The following is a 22,027-nucleotide window of genomic DNA, read 5'->3' as shown; positions in this document are numbered from 1 at the left end:
ATAGTAAAACCCTGGAAACAACTGAAACTTCCATCAATGGAGTAAATTATGGTACATTCATTCACTCAGTGACGTAGGGTGACTATCTTTTTAGAGAGTCAATCCAGGACACAACCATATTAGGGAAAAAAAGACAATAAATATACATATGTGTTAGTACTTTAACATAAAATTGTGAAAATAGATGTTTGAAATTACCCATTCTGTCTTTAATTTTGTTACTTAAGTGCTATTATTTAAACAAAGCAATAGGACTAGTTAGCAATGGCAATTAGCAGTTTGATAGTAGGAACAACTAAATATGTGGGAAAAATGTAACAATATATTTACAATGTTGATACATTATAAACATACAGAGGATACTTATACATTATCCTCTAATGCAGAAGTTTAACATTTTTATAAGTCTTTATTGGATTACTATGCTCTTAAGCTACATAATGTAAGACTTTTAAAAAGGAGGAACTAAATACAATAGGACTAACTCAACTGATATTACCTATACTTAAGAAAAAATAACCCCACCATGTTTCTTTCTGTCACATGACATAGTAGGATATTTTCACTCATCTCCTTTTCTGAAGGCATTTCTGTGAACTGCCTGAAGCCTTTAGGACATCCTTAATTTCTTTGATGTAGTGGTAAAATTGAATACAGTCACATGTAAAATTCACTTTGGCTGGCAGCTCTGCTTTTGTCAAACCCATGTTACACTGGTTCCTGGTGTGAGTACAATATGATGACATCAAGCTAACTTTCCTCTCAACACAAGTGTTTAAGCATGGAAAACTTAGAATTTTATGAGTCAAGACTTAAACTCATTGGAATTGGTTTCTGGCTCTCCAAAAACACCCATCTACTCTGTGTCTATAGGCATGTTTAGGTAGACCAATTATTTGTCAGTTATTTCCTTTGCATTCGTTTATTCATCACGTAGTCTATCTAATGTCTAAAATGTCCATCACTTTGCAGAACTTCATAGTTTGATCATATAGGATGCCATCATAAATTAAACCTCTCTTTCTCAGGGAAAATGGTTTTTAATTTAAAGTAGAGAAGTAATTAGAACTTGTGAAAGTGAATTTGAATTTCAAATAAATTACAATTTTAAGAAAGAAATGACGAAAATCCTGTTTCACTTGGCTGCCTTGTTCTGGTGTTTTTTTTGATTCCAAAGTAGTCATTTCAAAAATTGGTGTTTTGTGTGTGTGTGCCTGTGTGTTTGCTGTATCAGTTTCTGTCACAATCTACACGTAATACTGCATAACTCAGATGCAGTCAATTAATCTTTTTCTAGATTTCTTAATGGCCTCTGCAAATATCATTAAATGGTTTTGGAGAAACAATATAAATTTGTTTTACTGTAATTCTTTTGTACATTCTCATTCTCGATGTATTTAGTCAGTACCTACTATATGCCAACCACTGCTGTAAATGCTGGGGATACAGCTTTGATCAAAATAGGAAAAGATCCTGCCCTTAGGAAACATTATTCTGTAAAAGACATAAAGATTTATTTTTTAAAAATCAACTTTATTGAGATTTGATTTGCAGAAAATAAAATGCACACGTTGTAAGCATATATTTCAATGGATTTTTACAAATGTATTCATCCATTTAACTACTACCACCAATCAAGATACAGCACATTCCCATCACCTCAAACCACCCAGCCCCATGCCACTTAATCCTTCCTTGACCCAGGGGAAATCACTACTCTGTTTTCTGTCACTGTAGATGAGTCTACTTTTAGAGTTTCATAGAAATGGAATCATACTCTTTTGCCTCTGATTTCCTTTGCTCAACATAATGTTTTTGAGATCCATATTTCTGTACGTCAGGTAGTTCATCCCTGTTTGTTGATAATTCCTATTCATTACATTGTGTGGACACAACACGAGTGGTTCATCCATTCACCAGTTGATGAGCCTTTGGGTTGTGACCAGTTTTTGATTATTAAAAATAAAGCTATGACGGGGACTGGCTCAGTGCCATAACGGTTCAGTTCACTTTCAGCGGCCAGGTGCGCAGGCCCAGTCTGGGGTGGACCTAAGAGGCTTGTCAAGCCACGCTGTGGCCACGACCCACATAAAACAGAGGAAGACGGGCACAGATGTTGGCTCAGGGACAATCTTCCTCAAGCAAAAGGAGGAACATTGGTACAGATGTTAGCTCAGGGATAATCTCACAAAATAAATAAAGCTATGAAAATGAATTTACAAGCTTTTGTATGGATACGTATTTTCATTCCTAGGCAAATACCCAGGAGTGGAATTGCTGGATCATATAGGTATATGACTAACTTTCTAAGAAAAACATTGTTTACCAAAGTGGTGCACCACCAGCAACCTAGGAGAGGTCCTGTGGCTCCACATCCTCAACACTCGGTATGGCCTTCGGCATTTTGGCCATCTGAGAACGTAGTGGTAAAGACGCATCTCTTACCCGGGCCCATCTATTTACGCAACGCCGCTTTAAAAGTGATCATTTTATTAAGTTTTAAGGAAAATCTAAAACATGTCACAGTATGAAAGAAAATGGCTGGCTTGACGCTGCAGATATTTTGCCTGTTTTCCCTCGCGAAGCCCCCGGGCGCCGTCTAGGAAACATACACCCGGCGTCAGTTGGCCAGCGCGAGCTCGGCTGGGCGCTGAGCCGGGCTCCTCATTCCCGGCGGTACCGGCGGGGCTACGCGCACGCCCAGCGCTTCCTTCCGCCCGCGCGTCACCTTTCCAAGAATCTCCCAGGGAGCCGCGCGGGGCGGGGCGGGCTCTGCGGCCCCCCGGCCCCGCCCCTTACCGGGACCAGCCCATCAGCCGGGACTGGGCCGGCGGCCGAGAGACTGAGGTAGCTTCCGATCTCGCGATTGGCTCTAATCCCGCGAGGAGAGAAGGCGGCCGCCGTCGGCCAAACGGCTGCGGTGGCGAGGGAGGGGGTGTGGCCGGGGGGGGCGCAAAGTCCCCTGGAGTGAGGGCGAGGGGGCGGGGTCGCGCGCATCGGGTTTACGCATGCGCGCACGCGGCCGGTCGGGCAGGGCTGAGAGGGGAGGGGGCGGCGGCGGCTGAGGCGGCGTCGTTATTTCCGCGGCCGGGACGGTGCGTGTCGGCGCGGGTGGCCACGGGAGAAGTAGGTAGGGACGGCCCGTGTGGAGCCATTGAGCCTCCCTCCCTCTGGTGTCCGAGAGCCGCAGCCTCCCGCGCGCGTGGCGGACCTGGGGACGCCAGGTCACCCTGCGGCCCCGGCCCTCCCGCCGCGCCTCAGGTATTCGCTGCGGGCTCCCGGTGCCCGCCGCCCGCCGAGGCCCCGGCCTGCCCGGTGTCAGCGCGGCGGCGACGCGGCGCCGGCTTGCCCGCCCGCCCGCGCGGCGGCAGCCCTGTCCTTGCGAACGCGCCCTGCGGGGCCAAGCCGGGCCGGGCTGAGCCGGGTGGGGCGGGCGCGGGGCAGGGCCCCGCCTCAGGTGCTCCCCCGGCCCGGCCCCGCCGGCGAGGCTTGCCGGGGTCCTGCTGGCCCCGGAGGGGTCGGCCCCGCGAGCTCCCGGCAGGCGAGGGACCGCCCGGACTGGAGCGGTGGCCGCACGGGGTCCTGGGCCCCGAGAGGGCCCTGCACAGTGGCTTGGGCATTTGTGGCCGGTGCTGAAAGTTGGAAGCCCTGGAGTGGGTTGGGTTTGGGCCGGTGTGGGATGGCTTGTGAGTTTTCTGGTGAGATAGTCGGAAGGCAAACTCTGAGCGCTGGCTATCCGTAAAGGAGCAGCAGTCGTGCTAGTTAGTGCGAGATTTAATTAGGGTGATTTTTCCCAGTCCCGGCCTCAAACTCAGAAGAGCTCTCCTTAAACAGCTTCGGAAGACTTTCATCTGCTGCTTAAACCCACACACATGGTTTGCGAATGCTCGTGCCCTGAGAGCTACATCCTTTTACACCGATGTTAATTTTATAGGCATAATGGTTATGAAAGCTTCTGTAGAAGATGATGATTCGGGATGGGAGCTCAGTATACCAGAGAAAATGGAAAAAGGCAGTACAAGCTGGGTGGACATAACCCAAGATTTTGAAGAAGCTTGTCGAGGTGAGTTTGAATTTTTGGATTAGAAGTTCAGAATCTGGGAAAGAGTAAAGTAAACTCTCGAGTATGATTTCTAAACTATGTCAATAAATGAAAAGAAATCAACAGGTAAGTGTGGTTTGTTAACCGAGCTTACTCATTCTCTACCCTCTAATTTTAACTTTCATTTAAAGCCAGTATATGTTTGATATAGCATTAAATACAGATGTTGAGGCAGTTTCTTCTGTTAAAATTTTCTAACTTCAAGGAACAGGTTAGAGAGTACAAAGCAATAATTTCAAACTGTGGAGACATGGATTCTGTCGCCCTGAAGAAGGTAGTAGTACAGTCGAGTTGAGGTTTGAAAATGATCAGATCAGGGTCATTCCCTGCTTAAGATCCTCGGGTGGCTGCCTGTTGCCTGTAGAATAAAATCCAGACTCCTGCCCCATGACCTGCATGGCCTGGTGCTTGCCTACCACTTAGACTTCCTTCTGGTACCACTGCCCCCCGAGGCTCACTGTGAGTCACAGGGTCCTTCTTGTCTCATTAAACACACCGAGGAGCTTCCCCTCTGGGCCTTTGCATGTTTTGTTTTCTCAGTCTTAAATTGCTTTGCTCCCAGGTCTTCACATAGCTGGCTCTTTCCTGACCACTTAAATATTACCTCCCCAGTGAGGACTTCTCAAAGCAGCCAGTCTAAGCAGGTTGACCCCTCATTCTCTTCTTTGCAACTCCACTTCAGTTGAATCACCCTGTTTTATTTTCTTTGTAGCACTTATCTCTCAGAAGCCGTCATTTTCAATTACTTCTTGTTTATTGTCAGTCTCACCCACTGGAATGTAAGCTCAGTGAGTGCAGAGATCTTGTCTGTAACCCTAGCACACAGAACATTGCCTGACACATAGTTCAAGAAATGATTGGAGAAATGCACGTTTGTTGTTTGAGGGGAAAGAGCCTTAGAGAGGGAGAGATTGAAGATAAAGAGAAAGGAACAAATGATAGAGCCTGAACTTTAAGAGATGATGGGATTAAAAACATGATAGAGAAGTTAACTTGGGGAAAAAGAATACCCACATACTGAGACCGGAGGAACTGAGGTTAGGGTGGTGAAGATACAGATGTATTTCTTTCCTTTCCTTTTTTTTTTTTTTTTTTTTACTGGTGTATTTCTAAGTGGATGGGGAGAAATGGTGGAGGGATTCACACCTTGATGGCTTCTATTTTCTTGGTGTACAAGAAGGTTAGGACTTAATGATGGTGAAGTTGGATTGTTTAGAATAGCACTCTTAAGGAGAGGAATAAAGACTTGGAACAGCTGCAGGTGGAAAGGGAGCCAGCTGAGTATAAGCAAAATGATAAATCATGTGCCTGCCCTTTGTTCTGAAAATGTCCAGTTAAAGTATGCCTAAGTGAGATAGTGGAAAGAACATTAGACTGGAAGTTGGGTGACTGGCTGTATATGTCTGTCTAAGGGAGAGAGAAGGAAGTGTAAGTTACAGTGTAGTTTTTGTGCGCAGAGATCTTAGACTGTTAAGTGGATCATACCTAACATCTTGCACTGATTTAAGTGACCTATGTTAGAGGGTTGTCATTATGAACCTAAGTAGGAAAGGTTTTAGGATGTATATATGGCTCGAGTTGGGCCTTCAAGGAGTAGTTGAGTTTCTATAAGTGAGTGTGAGGGCATTATTCTGGACTAAGATGAACCATTAGAGCCACAATTTAGTGAGAGTTTTATGTTTGAGGAACAATGAGTAATTCTGCTACTTCATGGAAAGAACCTTGAATACAAGAAATGGTTTTAATCTCTGCTTCAGTGTGGATTGAGAGGGAGTGGCATTCATTTTGTTGCCAACATCAAACTATCCTATTAACTCTTGCATAATTAGGTCTTGCACCGTCTCCCGTGGCACAAATGTGAGGTATGCTTCTTGGAACTAAAAAGTTGATATAGAATTAATCTTCCTTTACATGTAGGTTTAAGTCTAAAAGCTATTGGCAGCTCTTGAGCTTGTGGTATTAATAATTTGTCTTCCCTTCTTGAAATAATCAGATTCGTAACCTTAATTATAGTTTAGACTTCTGTCCCAGCAGTTTTCTGAAAACTAAATTTAAAACAGATATTATTACATTCTTGTCTATGTTGCAGTGGTTTCTTCTCTTTGATAACAGTGTGACGGCATTTGGCTAGACTTCGGTGATTTTTTTTTTTTTTGGTATCTTGAAACAGTCTGCATACTGCTGACAGTGTTCTTCACGTACATTTCTACTTAGACTTTTAGCGACTCTTCAAAGTCCTCTGGATCAAATTCTAATTTTCATCATTTCTTTCCTGTTAGACAGATGGCACACATTTCCTATAACCAACATTGAGGCTTTTGTTTTTTTTCTTTTCTAAATTATTTTCTAGGGCAGTGGTGTTCATCACTGTTATTTTGCCTGGTAGGTAATATATCATTTTTCTAAGTAGGACTTCTGAATGTCACTTCTCTAGGAAACTTTGCCTAATTTAAACCATCTCATTTTGCTGCCTGTAAAAAGTCTCAGATCTTCATACTCCATTTGGTTGTGTATATTGAGGTGCTTTCTGAATTACAAACCCGCAACTTAGAAATTTCGCTTAAACATAAATGATCATAAAATATACACTGCGCCGCCTTCTGTCTACCAGATTCCCTGCTTCCACACACTGCATAGCCAGTAACCTCTCCTGCGGTGATGACATCATCATGTCTATAGTGCAGAGGTAATCCAAGGTTGGTTCTTGTTACTTCCATTCTTTTTAAGCTCTAGTCTAGGAGGATATGGGCCCATCCTCTCATCCCATTTTCTTCTCTCTTTGTTGGCTTAGTTTATTCTTTCTTGGTTAGTCTTTATCACAGTAACCTTGTTTAAGGCCCCCTTATCCATCCAGTTTCTTCAGCTCTTGCCCAGTACTTTTGGGGAACTCCTTTTATTGCTTTCTCTTCTCTTTTTTAAAATCTGGGATGCTTAAGCTTCTTGTTTTTCTTCCTTTCTCTTTTATCTTATCTCACCCAGAACATTTATAGGTGCTGAATATATACTTGTTTTAACGATAAATGAATATTCTAAAGGTGTGTTTTTATTTATTTTTATTTTATTTTGTTGCTGAGGAAGATTAGCCCTTATTCAACATCTCTTGCCAATCTTTCTCTTTTTTGCTTGAGGAAGATTAGCTCTGAGCTAACATCTGTGCCAGACTTTCTCCACTTTACATGTGCTTCGCTGCCACAGCATGGCATAGGTGCGCCTCTGGTATCTGACCCCGTGAACCCGAGCTGCCGGAGTGGAGTGCGCCGAACTTAACCATCACACCGTGGGGCTGGCCGCTAAGGCTGTGTTTTTAAAAACTAGGGAATATCTGGATCTTAGACTGCGGAAGTTTAGAGAGCCACTACATTATATTAAATGTTGTCATTTTGGGTGATTGTTAGGAACAAGTGTAATTATGAACATAAGCTTGAGCACTGAAATTGTGGCAATACTTGATTATAATGTTATCTGTCATCCAGTTGGTCTGGAATATGTTTCTGTAATCTTTTTAAAAGATTATCTTTGAACTGATTACACCGCATTTAGCAATTGGCTATAGAAGATGTATAGATTCTTGATAAAATGTTCATGATCTTACCTCTCCTCCCCCGAATCCACAAACCCCAGTTTGAGAATCGTTGTTCTAGGAATTTGCTGTTTGTTAGCACTTTATTCTAAGAGGAAAAAGATTGACAGAAATTGTCCTGGTGAAAGATCTGGGCAACCTGTAAAACATCTTTTTAATTGATTTTGGTTTTGGAAACAAAAGTTATATTTTCCTTCTTCCATAGTGTCAATATTTTCAATGGTGGGGCATGGATGGAGTAGGCTGTACTGGTAACTGTGGATCATTTTAATCTGGTTCTCCATCAGGAGTGATTTTGCCCCTCGAGGAACATTTGCCAATGTCTTGAGACATGTTTGGTTGTTGCTGTGCAAATGGGAGGTCAGAGTGCTACTGCTTTCTGATGGGTACACATCAAGGATGCTGTTAACTGTTCTGTGTACAGGGTAGTACCCCCACGCGAAAATAGTTATTCTGCCCAAAATGTGAGTAATGCTGCTTAGTTCACTCCATTTAGATTACTTTCGAGAATGTTCAGCTATCATTTAACTTCTCTGACCCAGGATTCTTCAGGAAAGGAACATAGGGATATTGGATTTCTTAACACTTGTGGCAACTAGTATTAACACAGAGCAAGCAGTGGGAAGGGAATGGGACCTTTGATGCACTTTGAGGGCTCTTGCATTGTTGAATGCATCTTATCAGATTTTCCCCTTAATCTTGCATTGTGTATCCTGTTTTGTGTTAGGAGCTTTGGTCATTAGAGAAGGTGTCCTCAGAAGTCACCACTTTCCCCCTTTTAGCTGGTTATTTTGGTATTCATGATTCTAGATAGCATGCTTTTATCGTTACTTCTTGATTCTCCCCACTCCCAATTTTGGCATTATGTAACTATGGATGTCTTTCCCATGTAGTTGTATCTGCACTATGGATATGCAGATATTATTCATAGCTTAGCCAAAGAGTAACACTGTTATTACTTTTCCCTTCCTGCACAGTTCTTCTGCTTTATGCAAAAAATTTTTACCCGAAATCTGTATACAGTCCTGTCTCTCTTAACAATGGGTATACATTCTGAGAAGCGTGTCGATAGGCAATTTTGTTGCTGTGCAAACATTATAGCGTGTCTTTGCACAAACCTAGATGGTATAGCTTACTGCACACCTAGGTTCTATGGTACTAATCTTGTGGGACCACTGTCGTATTTGGGTCTGTTGTTGACTGAAATGTCGTTGTGCAGTACATGAGTGTACTTTAATTCTACCCTAGACTCTTCACCAGTTGTCTAAATCTCCTTAAGACATTCAGACACATCAGACATTCTGTTTTCATCTCTGAAGAAATTTCTTCTCGAGTGTCTTACTTTGCTCCAGTCTGGACTTCTTGCCTTTTGTACCTCATATGATCCTGAGATTTTCCTTCATTATCAGCCTGGGGGTTCTTACTTTTTCCCCTTGTTTTGATTGGGCATCTTTATTATATTCCTGAGTAAAGTGCATGGGAGATGTAATTTTTTGAGGCTCTGGATGTCTGAAAATGTTTTTATTCTATCCCCCTACTTAATTGATAGTATGTCTGGATACCTTTGAGAATTTTGAGGGCATTGCCTGTTGATTTGTTGCTCTGATACTGCTATTGAGAGGTCTGATGACATTCTGATTCCTGAGCTTTCACATGTAACTTTTTAGGATCTTCTGTTTGTCCTGTATCCAGAACTTTCACCATGGTTTGCCTTGTTGACAACTCTGAAGCCCTTCACTTTGTCGTCTTCTTCACTTCTGGGAAACTTTCTTGAATTACTCTATTTCTTCTTTGTTTTTTCTGTACTCTGCTATGGAGTATCTCCTTTTTGAATCTTGAACCTCTTAGGCTGATCCTCTAGTTTTTCTCTTATCTTTTCTTGCCTGTTTTCTATTTCTTTGTCTTTTTCTCAGTGCTCTGGACTGAATGTTGGTGTCCCCTAAAATCATTTATTGAAACCTGATGCCCAATGTGATGGTATTAAGAGCTGGTGCCTTTGGGAGGTGCTTAGGTTGTGAGAGTGGAGCCCACATGAATGGGTTTAGTGCTCCTATAAAAGAGACCCCGCCGAGCTCCCTAGTGCCTTCCACCATGTGAAGTCACAGCAAAAAGATGAGCATCTAGGAAGTGGGGCCTCACCAGACACCTAATTTGCTGGTGCCTTGATCTTGGACTTTCTGTCTCCAAAACTGAGAAATAAGTTTGTTGTTTATAGGCCACCCAGCTTAGGGTATTTTGTTATGGCAGCCCAAATAGACTCAGACTCTCGACTTTATCTTCCTCACTTTCTCCTGAATTTTTCTTTTCTGCTGTAATGTTTTTAATTTTTCAATTTTTTTCTCTGATTGTTCATTTTTTTCTTCTTCCATAAAGTGTCCTGTTTTTTTTTTTTTTTTGAAGATTTTATTTTTCCTTTTTCTCCCCAAAGCCCCCTGGTACATAGTTGTATACTTTTAGTTGTGGGTCCTTCTAGTTGTGGCATGTGGGATGCCGCCTCAGCGTGGCCTGATGAGCTGTGCCATGTCCACACCCAGGATCTGAACTGGAGAAACCCTGGGCCGCCGAAGCGGAGCGCGAACTTAACCTATTTTATAAGGATAATAATAGTTCTTTTGAATTTTTGTTTCCCTACATAATGTCTTTGCTCCAACTTGCTTTTGTAGTTTGTTTCCTTTGCTTTCTGTCTTTCGTATTGGGGAATTACTTCAGATAGCTAAGAATCCTTTGTTGTCTAAGGGTGGGAGACCAATAAGCCAATTGGAAGCTCTGAACTTTTGAGTGGGACTGACGGTCGTGTGATTTTACTTGGCTTTTGTATTGGGGAACCTCAGATGTCAGTTATTTAGCTCTTAGCTCTTTCTGTAGAGAAAATTGGTCTAACCTCCTTCCTTGAGGTTGAAGATCTGACTTGACTGCCTGTGATTTAACAGTTAAGTGGGGGAAGAGGTCAGAGGGTCTCACATACTCACTTAATGCCCCCTCTTTCCAGTACCCCAGCCTTCAAATAACCTTATGTCCCTGGAAACTTTGTTTTGCCCTCTTCAAAGAAAGTCTTCAGTATTTTCCAGGGTGAAGGAGGGGCAGTTACCCTGGTCTGTAAATTAGAGCAGGGCTCTGGGCTGACTGACCGCTCAGTCCTCCGTTTTAGCTCTGCTTTATCCTCACTTTCAGTGGTAAGTGATAAATCAGGTTGATTTTTGCCTTTCTCCACTGCTGGCTTTAGGATTCAGTTTTCTTGGGTTTGCTAGCAGACTACTTGTCTTTCTGTTTCCAAGTTTTCCCAGCTTTGTTGTATTATCTCTGTGCTAATTTTTCCTTTTCTTTGGGGTTTATACCTTTCTTTAAAAAAAAATTTCTCTAGTTGTTTCAGGGAGATTTCAGGAAGGAATTAAAAGTAGTTGCAGTGTTCGATTGGCCACTTTTACCCAGGAGTAAATTTTAATGAATCAGTTTAAGTATGACTATTACAATGATACTAGATTTTGGCTATATTGTAGATTCAGTAGGGCTGTAAAAGCGGGGGAATGTAACCATCATTTGCAATATTTGTAGAAATCTGTTCAAAGATCTGTAACACCAGTTTACAAATGATCTCATTTATAAGATGGTAAAATCTCTTTGCATTGCTGCATAGTTCTGTGTTTTCCTCTGTGCAGTTGGATTACATTGCTTCAGGAGAACGATCATATCCTTCAAGTGCTTACCTAAACCCCAGCCACAAGTTATGATTCATTGTTTATTTCCAAGGCAAAAGGAAGGATGTCCTGAGTAAGATATCATGAAATTCTGTAACTCATAAAATTAAGTTAAATTCTTTCTCACAGCAGATCTGTTCATGCTTTATATGAGAATGAGGATAAAATTAAAAGATGGTGTATTGTCAAGATCGTCACAGAAATATTGAATCATCAACTTTTCCTCTTATCTGTTTTTTCACTTTGCTATATACTATTGCATCTACTTAAGCTTTAACTTAAAAGCAGAAGTAACTTTATCATTATGTTAACTTAGTTCAGTGGTTTGGTGTTGTGATCCTTGGGATCCCTAAGATGATTACACAGGTTATGTGAGGTCAAAACTTTTTCGTGGTGATATTAAGATGTTAACTTGCCTTTTTGATTCTCATTCTCTTAGTAGTGTACAATGGAGTTTTCCAGAGACTACATGATGTGTAATGATGTCCGTGCTCTGACTGCTAATGATAAATGTAAAATATTATCCTTATTCATTGAATGTCCTGTGGATATTCTGCTTTGATACTATACTGAAACTTGACAGTTGGTAGTTTCTTAAAGATTAGTTGTAATGTGGAACCTGAAGCCATATTATGTTCTGTTACATTAAAATCCATTGTTCTGTCTTGAACTGTGAGTGGATCTTTTATTCTTGCCTAATATTGTAACATGCATTACCATTTGCAAGATATTGGTTTACTGAGTTAAGCAGATCTTCAAAATGTTGATAACACTTCATTATGCAATATTAAAAAGCACATTTTTAACATCACCACCAATATCATCAGAAAAGTCTTTTTTAAGTGTTAGGAAACTGTTACACTCACAGTAGAAGATAAATGTTTTCCAAAATTCTAATTTTTGCTTAAATGTTCAAATTTTATCATTGGCAGCAAACATAGTCAGTTGTTTTTCTTAAAATGACAAACTCAGTTCCTTTTTGAGAAAATGCCATATTCTCAGATCTGAATAACTTTAGTTCGTCAATTGTTCTTTCAAGTAAAAATAATGTTCTGTGGTAACTGTGCAAGTGCTTTTCCTTGAGACAGCCTCCTACTTTGCTGTGCAATGGTAGTATTTATGTATACTTCCCATTTTGTCAAATAGAATATTAAAAAGATACATACTCAAAGGTTGAGATTTAATAACATTAATCAGGGCTGGCACTAGGGTGAAGTGAGTGAGGTACTGAACATGAGTACCTCATGAAATTTTGTACCATAGATGGCTCACTTGCTATATCCAGGTCCTGGCCCTGAGATTAATAATTTTTACTCCTTCATCAAAGACTTCTTACATGAAATTTAAAAAATATTTTTGTCTTTTTTAACTGCAAGTGCACGGAAGTGAAAAATACGCTATTTAGCTTGCCTCCACTGTCTTCATTGGTGCTGAAGCTACAGCAGTTTTGCCCACGATTGATTTTTTTCCGTCTTTACACCATTGCTTTTGCATCATCAGTGCAAATGTCAACACAGTGAAAAAGACAAAGAACATTTTAATATTATTATGAAAGTAATTTTAACGTCACAGACTCCTGGGTTCCTAGACCGTCTTTGAGAATTGCTGTATGTTCTATTATGCTTTTCTGTGGTATTTTGATACATGCTTCTCATTGATTTTTTTGTTTTGGTACATGGAACTGTTAAAAATGTTATTTAGCATATTATTAACTAGTAAGATGGGTAAAATTCTGAAAACTTCTTACACCTTCCACTGGATTTGACCATCAATATTTAAGCTACTCAGATGTTACAGAAGTGGTTCCCGCCTTACCTGCACATTGAGTCACTTGGAGTGCTTTACAACCACAGCATAGCTCACACCCCTAGGGTTTAGGTGGTTTGGGGTACTGCTTGGATGTTGGGATTTTCAGAAGCTCCTCAGTTGATAGTAATATGCAGCCAAAGTGGAGGACTGCTTTATAGGGGGTGAACACTTTTTTGATTAGTTGTTTACTCAAGTGTTTTCTACATTATTTAAATAAAATGTAATTTTAAAAAGTGGTTTTGACACTGTTCCTGGGACAAAAAAGTTTAGATTATGATACCAAGTGGTTTAAAAACAACTTGAGAAAGAGCAATCAGTTCTATGAAAAAGTTTACTTAGGGGGAAACTTACTAGTGATTTTTTAAAAATCTGGTTGGTAATTCTGATTGGAATATTGTGGCCCATAATGGGTCACTTTTTAATTCTCAGAAGTTTAATTTATAGTTAGTATTTAAATGTTTACTGAGTAGAAGGCATTATATTAGTAATTGAGTAGAAATAATAAAACCATTTCTTAGAAAATGAGTTCTAAAGTCATGCAAGCACATTTTTCAGGTACTAATGTTTTGTTTCATTTTTCTTAAAAGTTAAATAGAAATATGGTATTATTGAAAGGATTTTTCTCTTTGTTTCTTTTAGAATTAAAGTTGGGAGAACTGCTTCATGATAAGTTGTAAGTATTTGTGTCCTTTGAGATAATGTGATATTCGCTTCTGTTGCTTCTCATGTGCAGTAGTATTCCTTGAAGTCTGAGTAATTTTATATTTCAAAGCTATAAAAATAAAACTATAAATATATTTTTAACCTTAGTGAGCTGTATTAAGGCAACTGACCCTGCTTGTAATAAGAAATGGTTGTATCTGGTGAAACTGTGAGTTACGGTCCTTTCCTTGAGAGTAGATGTACAGGATGTGGAATCTCTTGAAGAAAAGATGACAGTTGTGTGTCATATGTGATAGGCTGGTTGATGACCAGAGATAGTTGACTAAATGGCTGGGTGAAAGTAGATTGAGAATCTCTAGAAAGATTAAAATAAAGGGAAATGCTTGATTATATTTATATTTCCTTAGCTTCAATTCCCATACTTCTATGGCCAGGCTCAATTTTCAGGGTTAGAAATACGGAATTTTCAATGAGTAAGTGGACAAGATTGGACATTTGGGGAGGAGGGATAGACCCTGAAATTTAGTTCTTTTCAAACTCTAGTATATATCAGAATCATCTGAAGGACTTTTTAAAACACGCATTCCTGGGCCCCACCCCCAGAATTCCGTATTTCATATGTGTGGTGTGGGGCTGCTGAAGTTGTGTTTCTAGTAGGTTCCCAGGTGAGGTTGGTGCTGCTGATCCAGGGACCATACTTTGAGAACCACTCTAGGTCATCTTGATGACGCAGGCAGTTATAGGACGGATATAATGAAACCAAACCACAAGCAGCTAATGCAGGAAAGAACGTGGCTCCTGGCTATGGAACAAGAGATGAGAGAGGAACAACTAGAGAGACCTCGGCCTCTTCATTTCCCCAAGGTTTTAGGCTCTGCTGGGGAACATAATTGCCAGCAGCCTACCCTGACCATCTATTAAAATAGTATCTTTCCAATCCATATCTCCGTTAGCTGTCTTTGCTTTTCTCCCTAGCATGTACAATCGTCTAACATACTATATAATTTACTTATCTTTATTGTTTGTCTGTTTTCTTCCACTAGAATGTAAGCTCCATAGGCAGGCAAATTTGTTTTGCTCACTCATATACCTCAAGTGCCTAGAGTAGTGCCTAGCACGTAGTAGGCACAAAGTGTTGAATGAATGAAATAGCTCACTTAATACTGCTATCGTTTCTGTAGCAGTTTTACTAATTAGGTAAATACCTCATTAGTTCAAGGTTTTAATTGTGTCATTAAAAACTTCTTTTTAGTTGTTTAAGTAATACATGGATACTTTGTTTCTAACAAATTCAAACATCAGAGTTGAAGCAAAAACTTCCCATGACACCATGCTCTCTACACAATCCCTACTCTATGCCCAGAGATGATAACTGTTAGAAGTTATCATCAGATTGTTGCCATGTCCTTTTGGACCTATAAAAAAATACATTTACATACATCAATAAAATCTGTAAAAAGAGTTAATTGTAAATGGGAATATACACTATGTGTTACTCTGCAAATCCCTTTCCCATTCACTATATCTTGGAGATCTTTCCATGTTACTATGTGTAGCTCTACGTTGGCCGTTTTAATGGTTGCTTTTATCTTAGAAAATGGCTGTACCATAATTTATTCTATGGTATCCCTGTTGATAGACATTTAGATTGCAACATTTTTTGGTACCATGGGAAAATTGAAGACGTTTAATTTATATAAGCCTGTTTGTACATATACACATGCAAATAATTTTTAAGATAGAAGCTTAGAAATCAAATGACTGGATTTTAATGGTTCAGCCAAATTTCCCTCAAAAAAAAGTCTGTATCAGTTTATATTCCCACTAGCAGTGTGTAAGAATACACTAAATATTTTTTAAAAAAATTTTCTTATGGCCGAAAAAACCCCTTGCATCATTTTGTGTTGTATCACCTGATTCCGTTTGAATTTGAGTCACTTTTCACTTTTTTATTAGTAGTTTCTATTTACTGTGCTGTGAATTGTCTATGTCCTTTGCCTATTTTTCTTTGAATTATTTACCTTTTCTTATTTGTTTGTATGAGTTAGTTATATATTCTGGATATTAACTTTTTGAAAAAAATTACCCACGTTAAAAATATTTCCCCTAGATAATTATGAGTGTTTTACCTGACTGTGGTTTATCGTTGTATTAAATTTAAAATATTTACACAGTTGCATTTATCAGCTTTTTCCTTTATAGCTTTGTAAATTATTGCAGAGGTTTTTGTTTGCTTGTTTTAGGTTAAGAACATAAATCTGCCTGGGGTTTATTTTTTAAAATTGTATGAGTCAAAAATTTTACTTTATCCAGATGGTTAGCCACTTGTCTCAACAGTATTTATTGATTAATCCACTGTTTCTCCACTACAGTAATGCATCGCTTAACGATGGGGGTATGTTCTAAGAAATACATTGTTAGACGATGTTGTTGTTCAAACATCATAGCGTGTACTTAGACGAACCTCCATGGTGTGGCCTACTACACATCTAGGCTATATGGTACTAATCTTATGGGACCACCGTTGTATATGAGGTCTGTCATTGATTGAAACGTCATTATGTGGCTCATGCCTGTAATTTGAAATTTCACCTTTATTGTATGTAATTCCTACAGGAATATGGGTTTGGAGTGTTTTCTATTGGTCTGTATATTCTAGAATGCTTTTAATTATTACAGCTTCATAGTATCTTTGATATTTGCTGAATCTCTATTTTTATTGAAAAACTTCTCTTCCATTTTTGCGTATTTTCTCTTTTGGCTTGGCAAACTCTGAAAAATCCCGTTTGGGTTTTGGTTGGCGTTGCGTCAAATTTATGTATGAGAGTTGCCTTCAATAATGTCATCATATGATGGTATTGTCAGAGCATCTTGAATTCAACCGTTAAGAGATTTGAGGGATTACAGGGAAGAGTCTGTCTCCTTAAAGCTGCTTTTGATGTCTTGCTCCTACTTTTCTGAGAGAAATGATTTAGTATAACAAGATCTATGCCTTTATCTTCCTGGTAATCTAATGACTTAGACTAAGCAAAATATAAAATCAGTGGCTTGATGGCTCATCAGACTTTCTTTTTGGCTTTTCTTCTTCCTTTCCCATTTCTTGAGGCATATCTCAGTTAACGATACACTTACTAATCAGTCTACAGTGCATCATAACTATCTGCTTTTATGGCTAGTAAACCACAAATACCAGACGTGAATGTCAGGATTTCTGCATTATTTTTCGTTTTGTGATTGCCAGAACTTTGGGCACTGTAGACTGTAATGTGCCAGTTTATTGAACTTTCAAGATAAAAAGAAAATGAAAAAAATCTAAAAGTTACGTTTGATAATGATTATTCCAAACATGACTTTCTAAATGTTAGTTAGAAAAAATTAAACAAGGCAAAGTGAAATCCATTAAGGATTAGTTGACCTTTTTCCCCAAAATTTCTAATGTGTAATCTTTTTGAAGGAAGCACAAAAAACATCTTTTCTTTTAATTCTTTTCTCCCCCACAGTCCATGTAAAATAATTTGAATGACAAGTACATGGGAGAATTTTTATGTTAAAAGATTATTTAATTGAAATAGAAGTGCTAGCAAGTTGGGAAGACTAAATACATAGAATACTGTAGTTATTTAAAGTACTATAATAATTTTTATACCATTGTGGGAATCTGGGTATGCTTACTGGTTCAAAAACAATTTGTGGGGTCAAATTTTTTTATTTGCAGATTTGGTCTTTTTGAAGCCATGTCTGCCATTGAAATGATGGATCCAAAGATGGATGCTGGCATGATTGGAAACCAAGTTAATCGAAAAGTTCTCAATTTTGAACAAGCTATCAAGGTAGTCACCATTATTCTTTTTGTGTTTTCTTTTATTGTTTGTTATTTCGTGTGTTAAAACATTCTGATTCATAATGAAAATCAAACTTAGGGGGCTGGCCTGATGGTGTAGCGGTTAAGTTTGTACACTCAGTGGCCTGGGGTTCACCAGTTCGCATCCCAGGCACGGACCTACACACTAATTATCAAGTCATGCTGTGGCAGTCATCCCATGTATAAAATAGAGGAAGATGGGCACAGATATTAGCTCAGAGCCAGTCTTCCTCAGCAAAAAGAGGAGGATTGGCGGCAGATGTTAGCTCAGGGCTAATCTTCCTCAAAAAAAAAAACAAAAAAGAAGATCAAACTTAGTATATTAAAGTGTAATTTTCTTAACAGCTTCTCAAGTATATAAACAAAAATTAGTTATAACTTTTAATTATCTCTTTCTATTGAAATTTGGAAATTGTTTAAGGTCTTTATTAAAAGCTTGTTCTAAATTTGTGTGTGTATATTTTTTAAATTAATTTTTGAAAGCTTTTGAGTATTTATTCAAATACTAGGATAATTGGTTTAGGGATTAAATTTTTATGTATTAATATATTAAGTAAAATGCTTATGGTAATGAATTTGAAATTTACTCAATGAGAATTGATTTAGAAATTCCTTCATAGTGTCACAGAGTTTAATTTGGCATATTTTATGAAGAAAGATTTGCTAGATTAATGGATATTATAGACAAGATTTACAAGTAGTATAGTTAACCAACTTAAAATAAGTGTTTTTAAAAATGTTTAATTTTTCTTGGTAAGTAGTTTTGCTTCATTAAAATGATTCATATTTCTTAATGCTTAGAAGTAATTTGAACTATGCTTTTGAAATACTTGTTGGTATAACTTTTCATTTCTTTATAAAGGCCTTTATTCTGTTTCTAATTAGAGAGGCTTTGATTTTTCTTATTGAAGACCTGTTTAAGTTATATTATTTTTAAGAAAACAGAGATAATTTGACATCTTAGTTTTATCAGATGATGAGGTACAGAGTTTTCTTAGAATTGCTATTCTTGAATATTTAATTTTTGAAAGCCAAAATGCTATTGTACATAATAACCATAAATTTTAAAAAACTTCTTATTTGTCATATTTCCCCTCCTTTTTAGGATGGCACCATTAAAATTAAAGACCTCACCTTGCCTGAATTGATAGGGATAATGGATACATGTTTTTGCTGTTTGGTAAGAGTTAAAATAACACTATTGATTAATTAAAAAACTATAACTTACCTGAATCTTTAAATTTAGAAGTATACCTACCCGTGTTGAGTATGAAGTATATGTAATGCTTGGCCTACTAGTAAGCTGTGTACATAAGATTAGCAGGCCAAGTTATGCTTTAGGGAACAGCATTTTCTCTTCTCTTCTGGGTGATTTTAGGTTCTCATTTTCTGGGTGAAAGGGTATTTTCTTTTCAGTGAAGATAATAATGTAGCCATTACCCACAGTACTCTTTTTGTTCTCAAGGTTCTCAGGGAAACAAATCTGTAATTTGGAAGGTGCCTTAGATAAGCATGTAGTTGAAGCAAAGAGAATTTTGAATTGGCTACGGAGAGGTTCTTTTCCTAATCTAGGATAAATTGTAGTAAACTGGCCATCTTCTACTATGAGGAAAATTTTTTAGTGATTTATATATGCTGGATAGGTTGTCTTCGCTAGATAGCGTTGTTTAATTGTGGAAAAAATTCTCATTTGTACTGCCTTTTTTCTTTTGGGGGGAGAGGAGACTACTTTCTGTGCATCCCTTTCTTTTTATACTTGATGTTAAATCATCGTCTTTAGAAATATGTAACATTTATTCATTTGTTCATCTAGTGAATATTGATTGTCAGTGTGTGTGAAGTACTTCTGTTAGGTGTTTTAAATATATATTTTTCACTTAGTTCTTGCATTAGTTCTATTAGATATCCGGTTTCATTTCATCTTATTTGACTAGGGTTACATTGCTAGGAAGGGGCATAGCCAGAATCCTAATCCTGATCCTCCTTCCTCCAAAGCGGTCCCTTTCCCTTGAAGATATCTTTATTACCCTCTAGCAGTCTACCATCCTAGTGGAATAGGATAAATGGAGGCAAGAGGGAGGAGTTTTGCCAAAGTTGAGGAACCATTCCTTGAGACTCTTGGGACTGTATCTAAGACTTTGGCCTTTGGTATAGGCAGATGTCTGGAAAGCCTCCCTTTTGCACACTGGTCATACAAAATACACAGCTTAATTATAGTAGTTTTTATGTGCATCTCTGATTTTATAATGCAGTAGCATGTCTCTTGATCTGTTGCAGAATTCTTGGACTTAGTGTAAAATATAACTATATAAACTTGGGCAAAATTATTTATACTTTCTGATTCTGTTTCTTTATATGTAAAAGGAGAAAAATACCACATTCCTCAAAGTCTTAGGAAAAAAATGAGATAAGATATGTGAAAATACCTAGCATAGCACTTGATATAATAGTTACTCAATTTTGACTGACGTTGGTATTTACAACATCTAGCACGTGGTACCTGGCCCATGGTAGCCACTCAGTAAAATAGTGTCGAATGATTATTTTTGTGTTTTAGAAAGAACCTCCTGGTTGGGAGTATTAAATTACAGATGGGGGAGGCAGGAAAACCATTGTATAGTTTCTTATAGTAATCTAGGTGAGATATGATGCTTTTGACTTGAGTTGGTAGTAGTGAGGATGAAAAAGAAGAGTGGAATGAGTGGCTAGGACCCAGTTATTTCTAAAATTGTGAATTCCCTAGTTTATGGGTTTTTATTGACTAAATGTTGAATTGATTGCTTTGGATGCAGTGTAAGGAGACACTCTAATTTCATTAGTCTCCAAATATATTGCAAACTGAATTATATATGAGAATGCTTCCCATATCTGTATCTTTCAGCTAATCATATTTATGGTATATGATTCTTGAAAGACTTTAGTCAGTGAAAGTGAATTCTAACTCTTGTCATTTCTGACCTTCCCTTTAATCATCTTTTAAATCTTGTCATTAATCTTATTTTTGTTTGGGTCTGTGACACTCTGGCCTTTGACTGTTGGATCGATTTAGACTTTGCAGACTCTGTATCACCTTAAACATAATCATTCTTTTATTTCTTTGTAGATAACGTGGTTAGAAGGCCATTCCTTGGCACAGACGGTATTTACGTGCCTTTACATTCATAATCCAGACTTCATAGAAGATCCTGCCATGAAAGCTTTTGCTCTGGGAATCTTGAAAATCTGTGACATTGCAAGGGAAAAAGTAAATAAAGCTGCTGTTTTTGAAGAGGTAAGCTTTTGTAATAGAAGAATTCCTGAAGCTCACTGACTACCTTATTGACTGTGATGTAACTAAATGGTTATATGATACATATTTTTGTCAAGATGTATAGTTAAAACAGTTTTTAAAAGTGATGTTACTACTGTTTACAAATTTATTGGCAAAAGTAATCCAGTTCTCTCCAAGAAAGGGCTTTCATCTTAGTATGTGTTCTTTCTGTCAGTACCATCCCTTGAGTATCCGTTATGTGCAGGGTAATTTGTTCTGGATATTGTGGGGATTCATAAAATAGAAGAGATAGCCTTTGCCCTCAAGTATCTTATGAATTATAACACAGAAATGCTTTACTCTCAGGCTTTTGATAAGAGAGAGCTAAGGAAAACAAAGATATGAAGAATATTTTAGGGTATAAACATTTTCCTGCAGTTAGTACTAAGTACCTCACCCGAGGAAGTGTTACAAGTTTTAGAAATAGAAGGATTTTTTTCTCTTCATAAAAAATAAAATTTCAAATGCTGATAATTTTAAGGGGAAATGTGACAGCATTTGAAGTTACTGATAAGTAATTATTTTTGTTTAATTCTTCCTTTTGTTGAAACTTAAGTTTTTTTTAACACTCTCGCTGATCCAAAATAAATGTCTTAGGCTCCAACAATGGTTCAGTGTATAGTTTGTAAAGTTTTTCTAAATTTATATTATATATCTGAGAATAATTAAATATATACCTAATATAATTGTCTACAATTGTATGTATGTGAGTTTATGAAATACTGTCTAATAATTATACACGTTGTTTATTTAGCTATGTATTTGAATTGATATGGGTGTCATGGAAAATCTAGTCTATTTGGGTGTAATTTTTAAAAAGATTAGTTTGAGTTAATGAGAAGATAAATACAAATTGCTGAAAAATAAATTTTCAAAGTGTACTCAAAAGGACATCAGAAATTAGGCAAAGAAAGAATTAGTTTAACAGATAGCACTGGACCAGTTGGTTAGCATCCTTGAAAATTACTTTATCATCATTTTATATCTGCCTTGTTCTTTGGGCTGC

General features: G+C 38.1%; 1 protein-coding gene across 4 annotated transcripts in view; it reads left to right on the top strand.

Annotated features, from left to right (window-relative positions):
* Positions 1-2,979: 2,979 nt before the first annotated feature.
* Positions 2,980-22,027, top strand: part of NAA35 (N-alpha-acetyltransferase 35, NatC auxiliary subunit) — a 103,887-nt gene continuing 84,839 nt past the window's right edge. Inside the window, exons 1-6 of one of the 4 annotated variants that reach the window (XM_046663920.1) lie at positions 2,980-3,130; positions 3,935-4,063; positions 13,826-13,859; positions 17,565-17,679; positions 18,817-18,891; positions 20,815-20,982. In XM_046663920.1, the coding sequence (XP_046519876.1) occupies positions 3,940-4,063; positions 13,826-13,859; positions 17,565-17,679; positions 18,817-18,891; positions 20,815-20,982 (516 nt within the window). In that variant the 5' untranslated portion in view covers positions 2,980-3,130; positions 3,935-3,939. Of the gene's footprint in view, positions 3,262-3,934; positions 4,064-13,825; positions 13,860-17,564; positions 17,680-18,816; positions 18,892-20,814; positions 20,983-22,027 lie in introns of all 4 variants that reach the window. The other 3 variants (XM_046663922.1, XM_046663923.1, XM_046663924.1) reach the window with 3 other exon arrangements.

This window comes from Equus quagga, chromosome 6, assembly GCF_021613505.1.
Source record: "Equus quagga isolate Etosha38 chromosome 6, UCLA_HA_Equagga_1.0, whole genome shotgun sequence".
NCBI classification, from domain to species: domain Eukaryota; kingdom Metazoa; phylum Chordata; class Mammalia; order Perissodactyla; family Equidae; genus Equus; species Equus quagga.
This window is presented reverse-complemented; position numbering and strand designations above follow the sequence as displayed.